We start from the raw sequence: 13,569 nt of genomic DNA on the forward strand, positions 1-13,569 counted from the left end.
TAAGGGGGGTACTTCTCCAATGACCATCAATGTAAGAGGGTTCTTCTCCACTGGTCACCAATGTAGGGGGTCCCTTCTCCACTGACCACCAATGTGAGAAGCCACTTCTTCACTGACTACAAATATATGGGGAACTTCACTTACCACCAATGTAAGAGTCTTCTCCATTGACCATCAATCTAAGAGGACACTACTCCATTGACTTTCAGTATAAGGGGAGCTTCTCCTCTGACCACTAATTAAGGGGGTTCTTCTCCACTGACCACCAATGTAAGAAGCCACTTCTTCACTGACTACTAATATATGGGGCCCTTCTTCGTTGACCATCAATTTAAGAGTACACTACTCCATTGACTTTCAGTGTACGGGGATCTTCTCCACTGACCACCAATATAAGGGGCTACTTCTCGAAGGACCATCAATGTATGAGGATTCTTTTTTACTGGTTACCAATGTAAGGGGCACCTTCTCCACTGACCACCAATGTTAGAAGCCACTTCACTGACTTAATGTACATAGGTGATCAGAGGAAAAGGACACCCTTACACTGGTACCCAGTGCAGAAGTGGCTCCTTACATTGGTCATCAATGGAGAAAGATCCTCTTACATGGGTGATCATTGGAGAAAGACACCCTCACATTGCATATTTCTCCACTGGCCACCAATGTAAGAGAACCCATCTCCACTAAACCCCAATGTAACAGGACTAACCATCGTTGTTAGAAGTCCTTCTTTACTGACTACTAATATGTGGGGCTCATCTCTACTTACCGCCAATAAAAAAGGAAACCCGTCGCCGTTTACCATTAACGTAAGAGGACACTTCTCCATTGACCTTCAGTGTAAGAGGAACTTCCCCAATGTTAGGGAGCTCTTCTCCACTAGTCACCAAGTTAAGGAGGGTCTTGACAATTGTAAGGGAGCACTTGACCACCAACATAAGGGGGACATGTCTCTACTGACCACCAATGCAAGGTTGCCCTTCTACGCTATTCTCCAATGTGAGGGGGCTTTTCTCCACTGGTCACTAAAGAGGACACTTTTCTCTGCTGGCCACCAGTGTAAGGGGGCATTTCTCTACTGACACAAACATAAGGGGACACGTCTCTACTGACCACCAATATAAGGGAGCTCTTGTAAGGGGGACCACCTCCACTAAACCCCAAAGTAATGGGACATTTCTCTCACTAATCATCATTGTAAGCAGTCACTTCTTCACCGACAACTAATATATTTTCTGCTGGCCACCAGTCTAAGGGGTCACTTCTTTATTGACCTTCAGTGTAAAGGGGGTGCTTTTCAACTGACCACCTGTGTAAGTGTACATTCTTTAACTCTCTACAATCCTACTGATCATGCTTTGAGTTGCAGACCTAATCATTTTATTGAAGGTCCTCTGAGACCTGAAACCTGTCTTATGGGTTCCTCCACAGTAAACCGGTTGAGAAATACTTCTTATAGAATAAGTCCTATGTAGCCTTTGTCCATGTCATACTGGTGTGCCTCCCTGATCATGACAGCTGTATATATATATAAGTACACTTCAAGGTCCCATGGTACTGCCCAGTCCACTTACCAGGTAGAATTTCCCACAGCTACTTCCCAGTAATGACACCCGCTGTCAATGAAGACATTCCCTGTTGCCCCGTAGCAGCCCGTCCCGCTGAACCGCTCAGGCGTGTGGCTCTTCTTCAGGGAGCTCTCTTCTTTCTCCATCTGCATTCCGTCGTTCGATATCTTTAGCTTCTTGTGAGCGAATTTGGGATCGAGTTTGAACGGCTGACCTAGAATGAGGAATGACATACGGAATCTCATGAAGGGCGACATGTTCATAGTCTACAGTTATATTCTATGTACATTCCATAGTCATATACAGAAAAAACAAACTCCTGTGCACGGGTGGATTGTCCAACAGTTATTCTATATTTCGCATGGAAAATACCAACAGTGTCAAAAACAGTAACAGTGGCCTTGCTGCCCTTTATGGATGGGGAATATCCTAGTGGAGAACAAAAAAGAAGAAAAAGAAAGGTGCACCAGCCTAGTGCGATTCGGCACTGCGTCGCTTTAACAGACAATTGCGCGGTCGTGCGACGTGGCTCCCAAACAAAATTGGCGTCCTTTTTTCCCCACAAATAGAGCTTTCTTTTGGTGGTATTTGATCACCTCTGCGGTTTTTATTTTTTGCGCTATAAACAAAAATAGAGCGACAATTTTGAAAAAAATGCAATATTTTTTACTTTTTGCTATAATAAATATCCCCCAAAAACATATATAAAATTTTTTTTTCCCCTCAGTTTAGGTCGATACGTATTCTTCTACCTATTTTTGGTAAAAAAAATCGCAATAAGTGTTTATCGATTGGTTTGCGCAAAATTTATAGCGTTTACAAAATAGGGGATAGTTTTTTTGTTTTTTTTTACTACTAATGGCGGCGATCATCGATTTTTTTTTTGTGACTGCGACATTATGGCGGACACTTCGGACAATTTTGACACATTTTTGGGACCATTGTCATTTTCACAGCAAAAAATGCATTTAAATTGCATTGTTTATTGTGAAAATGACAGTTGCAGTTTGGGAGTTAACCACAGGGGGCGCTGTAGGAGTTAGTTTTCACCTAGTGTGTGTTTACAACTGTAGGGGGGTGTGGCTGTAGGACTGACGTCATCGATCGAGTCTCCCTATAAAAGGGATCACTCGATCGATGCAGCCGCCACAGTGAAGCACGGGGAAGCCGTGTTTACATACGGCCCTCCCCGTTCTTCAGCTCCGGGGAGCGATCGCGAGGGGGCGGCTAGAAACGAATAGCCGCGCCCTCGTCCTGGATCGCTCCTGAAGCCACGGGAACCGCCGCATGTACCGGGGGGTCCCGATCGGACCCCCGACCCACGTCTAGGCAGGGACGTACAGGTACGCCAATGTGCCATTCTGCCAACGTAAATGTACATGCGGCGGTCTGGAAGTGGTTAATAAAATAAAATAATAATGGAAAACTACTCACAAGGGAATTATCATAGTAGGCTTATCAACAACGATGTGGTAGATACCCCTCGAACCACACTCCAGAATAGGGGGGATAGAGGTGTGTCACTGCCGGCTGACGCGTTTCGAGGCGACAAGGACCTCTTCATCAGAGCCCAGCAGTCCATAGTCATCTTTATTATCCGACCCACATTATTCAGATGTATTTCCTTTTTGTTTTATGCTCTCTGTGCCTTGTCAGTTAGAGCTGCACAGATATAGAGGAGCATGGATTTGCCTCTTTTATATCATTAACCACTTCCCGACGGCCGTACGGCCGCAGGGCGGCTCTAATTCTCTGACTCGCCATGTTTTTACGGCCTCCGCTCCTCCTGGCCACTGGGGGGCGCGCGCGCGTGCCCGCCGCATCACTGAGATGCTGATGCACATGTCTGGCGGCCGCGATGTCCGCCAGGCACCCGCGATCGGCGGTTACAGAGACAAGGACGTGGATCTGTGTGTGTAAACACAGATCCACGTCCTGTCAGGGAGAGAGGAGACCGATGCTGTGTCTCTTGTTCATAGGGACACAGATCGTTCACCTCCCCCAGTCAGTCCCCTTCCCCCACAGTTAGAAACACTAGGCAGGGCACACATTTAACCCCTCCCTCACCCCCTAGTGTTAACCCCTTCAATGCCAGTCACATTTATACAGTAATTAGTGCATATTTATAGCACTGATCGCAGTATAAATGTGAATGGTGCCAAAAATGTGTCAAAAGTGTCCGATGTGTCCGCCATAATGTCGCAGTGCCAATAAAAAATTGCAGATCGCCGCCATTACTAGTAAAAAAAAAAAAAGAATAAAAAAAAAAGAATTCTGTCCCCTATTTTGTAGGCGCTATAACTTTTGCGCAAACCAGTCTCTTAATGAGATTTTTTTTTTTTACTAAAAATATGAAGAATACGTATCGGCCTAGACTGAGAATTTTTTTTTTTTTTTATTGAGCTATTTATTATAGCAACAAGTAAAAAATATTTTTTTTTTTCAAAATTGTCGCTCTATTTTTGTTTATAGCGCAAAAAATAAAAACCGCAGAGGAGATCAAATACCACCAAAAGAAAGCTCTAGTTGTGGGGAAAAAAGGACGCCAATTTTGTTTGGGAGCCACGTCGCACGACCGCGCAATTGTCAGTTAAAGCGACGCAGTGCCGAATCGCAAAAAGTCCTCTGGGCAGGAAGGGGGTTTAAGTGCCCAGTAAGGAAGTGGTTAAATGTCTTTTTTTTATTTTATTTATCTAGTATAAGTACCTAAAATATGACTTGGTATCAGCACCTTGAAATCACCTGTACAGCAGAATGTGAGCGGGTGTGCTCCAATGAAAGAACATGTTGATGGGAGGAGAGTGAACATGGAATAGTCTGATGCTCTTTCGCTGTCTGGTTATAGGTTGGTGGGGCCCTAACTGTAAGTGGTGTCATGTCAGCTATATGGGGGATCTGTGAAGTCCTGGGACAGGATGGACAGAAATATAAATATATCTGCTCAAACATATTTATGGGAGCTGTTTTGCCTGCCAAAGGATTTGTATTTCTATCCACCCAGTCCTGAGATTTACACAGCTCTACCACACAGCACAGCCCCATCTGGCAGGTAAGGATGAGCTCCAGCGTGTTCGCATAATACACGTGCAGAGCCTGCCAGGAAGTGAGCATGGCGCTGCGCTAATCACAGTCAGGGAGACTTGTCCCGATGCTCGGCTGCAGAGATCGGGAAATGTCTCCCTGGCTGTGATTAGCACAGCGCCGTGCAGACTTCCTGGCAGGCTCTGCACGTGTATTATGTGAACACGCTGGAGCTCATCCTTACTGGCAGGACAGGAGATCAGAGTAACACTTGAAGGTCTTGTCCTTCCCCCATCCTTTGATTGGACAATTAAAATGAAAAGCAGCAGATGGATAAGCTCATCTCCTACTATCAGCGTGCTCTATGTTAGCACCGCAGCATAACTAATTGAAACCTTGAACTGCTTCTCCTTGCCAGAGTCTGAGTTTTGCTGTACAGAGACTGATAATCGGTACAAATAAGGTGCTTAATTAAAAAAATAATAATAATAAATTTGTCTTTTATAGCTGGAGTTCAGCTTTAACCACTGACTTTTGATATCTCCTTAAAGAGAACCTGTCACCAAAAAATGCATCACATAGGAGACTTGTTGTCCCTTATGTGATGAAAAAAAAAATGTTGTCTATGGAAATTATAGGAATTTAAGTGAAAACTATTACATTGGGCTTTAAAGGCACACAGTACAATTTGTATAGAAAAAGCTAGAAATTTATTAATATGAAATATCATAAAATCAGACAGACGTAAAATCAAAATTTAGAAATTAAGTCAGTAACTGGTACTACAAGGGTAATAACAACAACAACTATACAGTCTTATTATACACAAGCTTCGTTAAGAAAGCACAGTTAAAGATACAATTGTGTGTTGTGTATCCCAGGTAGTAATCCGGAGGTTAATGGAGGGCTTGCTATGGAAATTATAGGGCACTGAAGTTTGTTACCGCATGCAGTTTTAAGGCTTGACATGTTGGATATCTATTTACTCGGTGCAACTTCAGCTTTTATATTTTACCATGAAAGTGGTAAAATATTGCATTTGTACCTTAACCACTTAAACCCGGACCTTTAAGGCAGCTAAAGGACCCGGCTAGTTTTTGCGATTCAGCACTGCGTCGCTTTAACAGACAATTGCGCTGTCGTGTGACGTGGCTCCCAAACAAAATCGGCGTCCTTTTTTTCCCCACAAATAGAGCTTTCTTTTGGTGGTATTTGATCACCTCTGCGGTTTTTATTTTTTGCGCTACAAACAAAAATAGAGCGACAATTTTGAAAAAAATGCAATATTTTTTACTTTTTTCTATAATAAATATCCCCCAAAATATATAAAAACATTTTTTTTTCATCAGTTTAGGCCAATACGTATTCTTCTACCTATTCTTGGTAAAAAAAAAAACGCAATAAGCGTTTATCGCTTGGTTTGCGCAAAATTTATAGCGTTTACAAAATAGGGGATAGTTTTATTGCATTTTTATAATTTTTTTTTTTTTTTACTACTAATGGTGGCGATCAGCGATTTTTTTCGCGACTGCGACATTATGGCAGACAATTTTGACACATTTTTGGGACCACTGTCATTTTCACAGCAAAAAATGCATTGTTTACTGTGAAAATGACAATTGCAGTTTGGGAGTTAACCACAAGGGGGCGCTGAAGGGGTTATGTGTGACCTAATATGTGTTTCTAACTGTAGGGGGGTGTGGCTGTAGGTGTGACGTCATTGATTGTGATTCCCTATATAAGGGAACACACGATCGATGACGGCGCCACAGTGAAGAACGGGAAAGGTGTGTTTACATACAGCTCTCCCCGTTCTTCAGCTCCGGGGACCGATCGCGAGACACCAGTGGCGATCGGGTCCGCGGCCGCGGTCACGGAGCTTCGGACCGCGGCCGCTTAAAGGTCAACGTACAGGTACGTTGATGTGCCATTCTGCCGACATATATCGGCGTGAAGGGGTCCTTAAGTGGTTAAAATTCTCTTTAGTGTATTTCTTACTAGAATTTTGCATTCTTTAAACCATTGCGCTAAAATAATGTTTCACGGGGAGACACAATTTTAAGACTTGGTATGTTGGGTATCTATTCACTCGGTGCAACCTCAGCTTTTATATTTTACCATACAAGTTGTAAAATATTGCATTTGTACCTTAAAATTACCTTTAGTGTATTTATATATATATATATATATATATATATATATATATATATATATATATATATATATATATATATATATTTTTTTTTTTTTTATAAACCATTGCTCTAATATAATGTTTCACGGGCACATGCAATTTTAAGACTTGGTATGTTGGGTATCTATTCACTCGATGCAACCTCATCTTTTATAGATTACGAAAAAGTGGATTAAAATATTGTGCTTGTTTACCCCAAAATTATCATTAGTGTTTATCCTACTGAAATTTCACATTTCATAAACCATCATGCACAGGCGCACGCTTGACATGTTGAGCATAGGTGTGCGCAGTCTTTGGCATTAGGGTGTGCACCCCAAAGCTCAAACAAACTCTACCGATCGCTCACGATGTTCATTCAGAAAGGGAAGGGGCCAGAAAATGGCATATTTACTGGCCCCTTCCCCGACTCATCCTAAAACAACCACAGTAACAACCGGTGGGAGAGGAGGGAAGCTGGCAGTGCTGTGGGGGGAAGGAGGGAGAGCCAGGTCAGTAGGGGGGATCTGTTCTGCACAGGGTGATTAGGGTGTGCCTGGGCACACCTGGCACACCCTGTGCGCACGCCTATGCATGTTTGGTATCTACAGGGAGTGCAGAATTATTAGGCAAATGAGTATTTTGACCACATCATCCTCTTTATGCATGTTGTCTTACTCCAAGCTGTATAGGCTCCAAAGCCTACTACCAATTAAGCATATTAGGTGATGTGCATCTCTGTAATGAGAAGGGGTGTGGTCTAATGACATCAACACCCTATATCAGGTGTGCATAATTATTAGTCAACTTCCTTTCCTTTGGCAAAATGGGTCAAAAGAAGGACTTGACAGGCTCAGAAAAGTCAAAAATAGTGAGATATCTTGCAGAGGGATGCAGCACTCTTAAAATTGCAAAGCTTCTGAAGCGTGATCATCGAACAATCAAGCGTTTCATTCAAAATAGTCAACAGGGTCGCAAGAAGCGTGTGGAAAAACCAAGGCGCAAAATAACTGCCCATAAACTGAGAAAAGTCAAGCGTGCAGCTGCCAAGATGCCACTTGCCACCAGTTTGGCCATATTTCAGAGCTGCAACTTCACTGGAGTGCCCAAAAGCACAAGGTGTGCAATACTCAGAGACATGGCCAAGGTAAGAAGGGCTGAAAGACGACCACTGAACAAGACACACAAGCTGAAACGTCAAGACTGGGCCAAGAAATATCTCAAGACTGATTTTTCTAAGGTTTTATGGACTGATGAAATGAGAGGGAGTCTTGATGGGCCAGATGGATGGGCCCGTGGCTGGATTGGTAAAGGGCAGAGAGCTCCAGTCCGACTCAGACGCCAGCAAGGTGGAGGTGGAGTACTGGTTTGGGCTGGTATCATCAAAGATGAGCTTGTGGGGCCTTTTCGGGTTGAGGATGGAGTCAAGCTCAACTCCCAGTCCTACTGCCAGTTTCTGGAAGACACCTTCTTCAAGCAGTGGTACAGGAAGAAGTCTGCATCCTTCAAGAAAAACATGATTTTCATGCAGGACAATGCTCCATCACACGCGTCCAAGTACTCCACAGCGTGGCTGGCAAGAAAGGGTATAAAAGAAGAAAAACTAATGACATGGCCTCCTTGTTCACCTGATCTGAACCCCATTGAGAACCTGTGGTCCATCATCAAATGTAAGATTTACAAGGAGGGAAAACAGTACACCTCTCTGAACAGTGTCTGGGAGGCTGTGGTTGCTGCTGCATGCAATGTTGATGGTGAACAGATCAAAACACTGACAGAATCCATGGATGGCAGGCTTTTGAGTGTCCTTGCAAAGAAAGGTGGCTATATTGGTCACTGATTTGTTTTTGTTTTGTTTTTGAATATCAGAAATGTATATTTGTGAATGTTGAGATGTTATATTGGTTTCACTGGTAAAAAGAAATAATTGAAATGGGTATATATTTGTTTTTTGTTAAGTTGCCTAATAATTCTGCACAGTAATAGTCACCTGCACACACAGATATCCCCCTAAAATAGCTAAAACTAAAAACAAACTAAAAACTACTTCCAAAAATATTCAGCTTTGATATTAATGAGTTTTTTGGGTTCATTGAGAACATGGTTGTTGTTCAATAATAAAATTAATCCTCAAAAATACAACTTGCCTAATAATTCTGCACTCCCTGTATTTTAAAATATTGTGTATTGTAAGAGGTTAGCTCGGTAGCGGGGTGTGTGACCCCCTGGATGGGTTCACCACACACTGAATTTATACAGGCAGGCAGTGGAAGACGGTTGAAAACAAAGATTTTGGTTTATTCTTCCATCTCGCTGGAAACAAGTGCAAGCATCCAAACAGCATAAACAAAATCAAACATAAAATAAACCCTGGCCACTTGGGGCGTCTACCTTCCACACAGGAACCTATCTATGGAGTTTAGCACAGCCTACTGCTGGGCAGACACTGCTGGTCATACAGCAGAAAAACAATAGTCTTTTGATTTTTATCACAAAATCAATCACCTCCTCACCTCCTCAGAAGACTTTCAGTACACTACTCTCCTTACAAAGCCTCAGGATGCAGCAAATCAGTGGTAATCCTCTAGATTACTTATAGAGGCCTTAATTTCCTCATTCTGAACAGCTGAAGTCTTCCAACGCCCTTAGACCTTTTCTGGCTACGTTTGCAGCCGACGCCTAATAACAATTGGTGTATTGTCTAAACAAGGCAGAAATGTATGTCCCGTCTGTGACAACACCCACAGATTTACCTGACTTCCTGTCACAGTATGTGTACCCTAAAATTAACTTTAATGTATTTTTTTATTGAAACGTTGTGTTTCATAAACCATTGGGCCAATATGATGTATCGTGGGCGCACGTAATTTTAAGGCTTAACATGTTGGGTATCTATTTACTCGGTACAACTTATATTTTACCAAAACATTGGTAAAATATTGTGTGTTTGTGTGGACTAAAAAAAATTTTAGTAATTTTTTTTTTTACTGAAATTTTGAGTTTCATAACCACCTCCGGACCGCCACACGACTATATACGTCAGCACTTTGAAGAGGGATATCTCTGTTATGGCAGCAACCAGCTACCATAACCAAGGTATCCATCTCTTCAGCCGTCCAGTCCAGTTTACGATCATTGTGGTCTCTGTGGTGGATTTGCCGTTATCTGTGGCGGGATAAGGGGGCCCCCTCCTGCCTCTCTCCTGTGCCCTGCGCCGCTTACCGGAGCCGATCGAGTCCTCTCTCCTACTTAGTGGAGTGAGGGGAAGATGGCCCCCACCCGTCTCCATACCATAGCAGGGCGGAAGCGACACTGTCACTTCCACCCATAGCTCTTAAAGTGGAGTTCCACCAATTTTTTTATGTTTGTCTGTGCTGCATGCCCTAATCTCATAGTGTTCAGAATGGACAATTTTTATTTATTTTGTTGCTTGTAAATACCTTTATTTTGTAGTCCTTCATTACTTCCTCCTCTTTATTAGCCTAGGCTATTAAGTCACGCGGCTATTCGCAAGGGTTTCTGGGATAGGAATCATGTATCCCAGTAGTCCTTGCAAATAGCCTATTTGCATGGAGAAGGGGCGGCAACTTCCTCTGACACTCCCGTTGCTATGGAAACCTGACTGAAACCTATTACATCGCTTGTGCAGCACTGAGCATGTGCGAGATCTGCAAGGCTGAAATGCAGGAAGTCTTAGGCCCCATACACACGATAGAATCCATCCGCTGAAAAATCCCAGCGAATGGGTTTCAGCGGATAGATCCTATGGTGTGTACACTCCAGCGGATCTGTTTCCTCGGATATTTCTCCCCTGGGATGGATTCCAGCAGATCGAATATTTGCTGACATGCCAAACAAATCCATCTGCTGGAATCCATCCCAACGGATGGATCCGCTGGTCTGTATAGACTCACCGGATCCATCCGTCTGAAGGGATCCCCCGCATGCGTTGTAATGATTCGACGCATGCGTGGAATTCCTTATATGACAGCGTCGCGCACGTCGCTGCGTCATAATCGCGGTGACGGCGCGACACGTCATCGCCAGAGGATTTCGGCGTGGATTTCAATGCGATGGTGAGTACACACCATCGCATGAAAATCCGCACAAATCCTCGAGAGGATTTATCCGCGGAAACGGTCCGCTGGACCGTATTCGCGGATCAATCCTCTCGTGTGTATGGGGCCATACAGTCTGGCTTCATGATGCCCACACTTAAGATGGCCACGGTCTATTTCTAGATTATAAACAAACTAAACGCTCTAACAACCTAACAAAACGAACCTTAGTTTACAGACTAACTTTACTAGACTACATTAAGCTTGTGTATTACAGGGGTATTTATATTTAAAAAGTGAAATTGTGGGTGGAACTCCCCTTTAACCACTTAACGCCCGCCGCACGACTATTTACGTCCGCAAAATGGCACGGACAGGCAGATGGGCGTATATATACATCCTTACCTTTCCGCGGGTCGGGGGTCCGCGGCTATTCGTTTATAGCCGCTCCGTCACGATCGCTCCCCGGAGCTGAAGAACGGGGAGAGCCGTATGTAAACACGGCTTCCCCGTGCTTCACTGTGGCGGCGCATCGATCGCGTCATCCCCTTTATAGGGGAGACACAATCGATGACATCAGACCTACAGCCACACCCCCCTACTGTTGTAAACACACACTAGGTGAAGCCTAACACGTTCAGCGCCCCCTGTGGTTAACTCCCAAACTGCAACTGTAATTTTCTCAATAAACAATGCAATTTAAATGCATTTTTTGGTGTGAAAATGACAATGGTCCCAAAAATGTGTCAAAAGTGTCCGATGTGTCCGCTATAATGTCGCAGTCACAAAAAAAATGGCTGATCGCCGCCATTAGTAGTAAAAAAAAAAAAAAAAAATTAATAAAAATGCAATAAAACTATCCCCTATTTTGTAAACGCTATACATTTTTGCGCAAACCACGCTTATTGCAATTTTTTTTTTTACCAAAAATAGGTAGAAGAATACGTATCGACCTAAACTGAGGAAAAAAAATTTTTTTTATACAGTTTTTGGGGGATATTTATTACAGCAAAAAGTAAAAAATATTGATTTTTTTTTTTTAATTGTCGCTCTATTTTTGTTTATAGCGCAAAAAATAAAAACCGCAGAGGTGATCAAATACCACCAAAAGAAAGCTCTATTCGTGGAAAAAAAAACCCGCCAATTTTGTTTGGGAGCCACGTCGCACGACCGCGCAATTGTCAGTTAAAGCGACGCAGTGCCGAATCGCAAAAGGGGGCAAGGTCCTTAACCTGCATAATGGTCCGGGTCTTAAGTGGTTAAAGCAGTACCGTATTTATCGGCGTATACCGCGCACTTTTTTGCCCTGAAAATCAGGGCAAAATCGTGGGTGCGCGGTATACGCCGATACCCGCTTTCCCGTGTCGAGGTTGAATACTGCGCCGACATATACCGAGCGCAGTACACTCGGGTATAGTCGGGCAGTCTCTGCTCCTTCCGCGCTCACGTCCTGGGCGTACAGGACGTCAGCGCGAGAGTTGCCGAGCATTGCCGACAATACACGAGTGTACTGCGCTCTGTATATGTCAGCGCAGTATTCAAAACTCGGCGCGGGGAGGACGCGAGGATGCCGGACCCGACGAAGAGGACACCCGAAGCCGCAGACGGACGCCGGACCCGACGAAGAGAACACCCGAAGCCGCAGAAGGACGCCGGACCCGACGAAGAGGACACCCGAAGCCGCAGACGGACGCCGGACCCGACAAAGAGAACACCTGAAGCCGCAGAAGGACGCCGGACCCGACGAAGAGAACACCCGAAGCCGCAGACGGACGCCGGACCCGACGAAGAGAACACCCGAAGCCGCAGAAGGACACCCGAAGCCGCAGAAGGACGCCGGACCCGACGAAGAGGACACCCGAAGCCGCAGGCGGACGCCAGACCCGACGAGGCCGCCGATGGACGCCGCGCAAGACACCAAAACTCTAAGTACAAAAAAAACTTTTTTTTACACACGATTCAGGGCAACTTTAGGGGTGCGCGGTATACGCGGGAGCGCGTTATACCGCGATAAATACGGTATTTAAAAAAAAAAAAACATGTTGTGGGAATTTGCGTAATGGGGGCTAGAAGAGATTTTTGGGATCTTCATAGATTTTCTTTTAGCCGGTGTTCCTCTGTCAGCTGTGCTTTATGCATATTACAGAATAGCGCGGCATGACAATGATACAGCGAGTCTTGAAGGCTCATCTTATCACCCCATGCATCATACCAGTTTGCCCTTGACAGTGGCAGTTAGAGGATTCAGAAATAAATCAGGTCTCTGCTCTCTTTGCGAGAACCTCAACAAAATAATATTATACGAGCCGCGTTCTTGCGTCTGAAGAACGGGCTTTCTTTATGGAAACGGCTTTACCCCCGTATAACGCTTGCCGAATACAATAAATAACATACAACAAACCTAATCCATTTTACTGCAGCCCTACAGAGTAAATCAATGCTAAACTGAATATATGAGCTTTGCGTTTTCAAACGCTCCGGGGCACTTTGTACTCGACTTGTCAGGCTGGTGATCTGAAATCCTTATTGAGTGTTTGGCCTTTTATAGGCAGCTGTTGTAGAAACTCCATGGCCTATTTAAAAAAGGGGGCAAATTCAAAGTGGTGTTGCTTTTTTTTTTTTTCTCATTTAACCACTTAAGCCCCGGACTATTTGGCTGGCCAAAGACCGGGCCACTTTTTGCGATTCGGCACTGGGTCGCTTTAACCACTTAAGACCCGGACCTTTAGGCAGCTAAAGGACCCGG

The 13,569-nt window shown here is 44.1% G+C and overlaps 1 protein-coding gene across 1 annotated transcript in view; it reads right to left on the reverse strand.

Moving 5' to 3' along the window:
- Positions 1 to 13,569, reverse strand: part of MID2 (midline 2) — a 304,582-nt gene that overhangs the window by 18,067 nt on the left and 272,946 nt on the right. The window contains exon 9 of the mRNA XM_040322836.1: positions 1,578 to 1,785. Within this exon, the coding sequence (XP_040178770.1) occupies positions 1,578 to 1,785 (208 nt within the window). The remainder of the gene's footprint in view (positions 1 to 1,577; positions 1,786 to 13,569) is intronic.

This window comes from Rana temporaria, chromosome 9, assembly GCF_905171775.1.
Source record: "Rana temporaria chromosome 9, aRanTem1.1, whole genome shotgun sequence".
Classification (NCBI taxonomy): domain Eukaryota; kingdom Metazoa; phylum Chordata; class Amphibia; order Anura; family Ranidae; genus Rana; species Rana temporaria.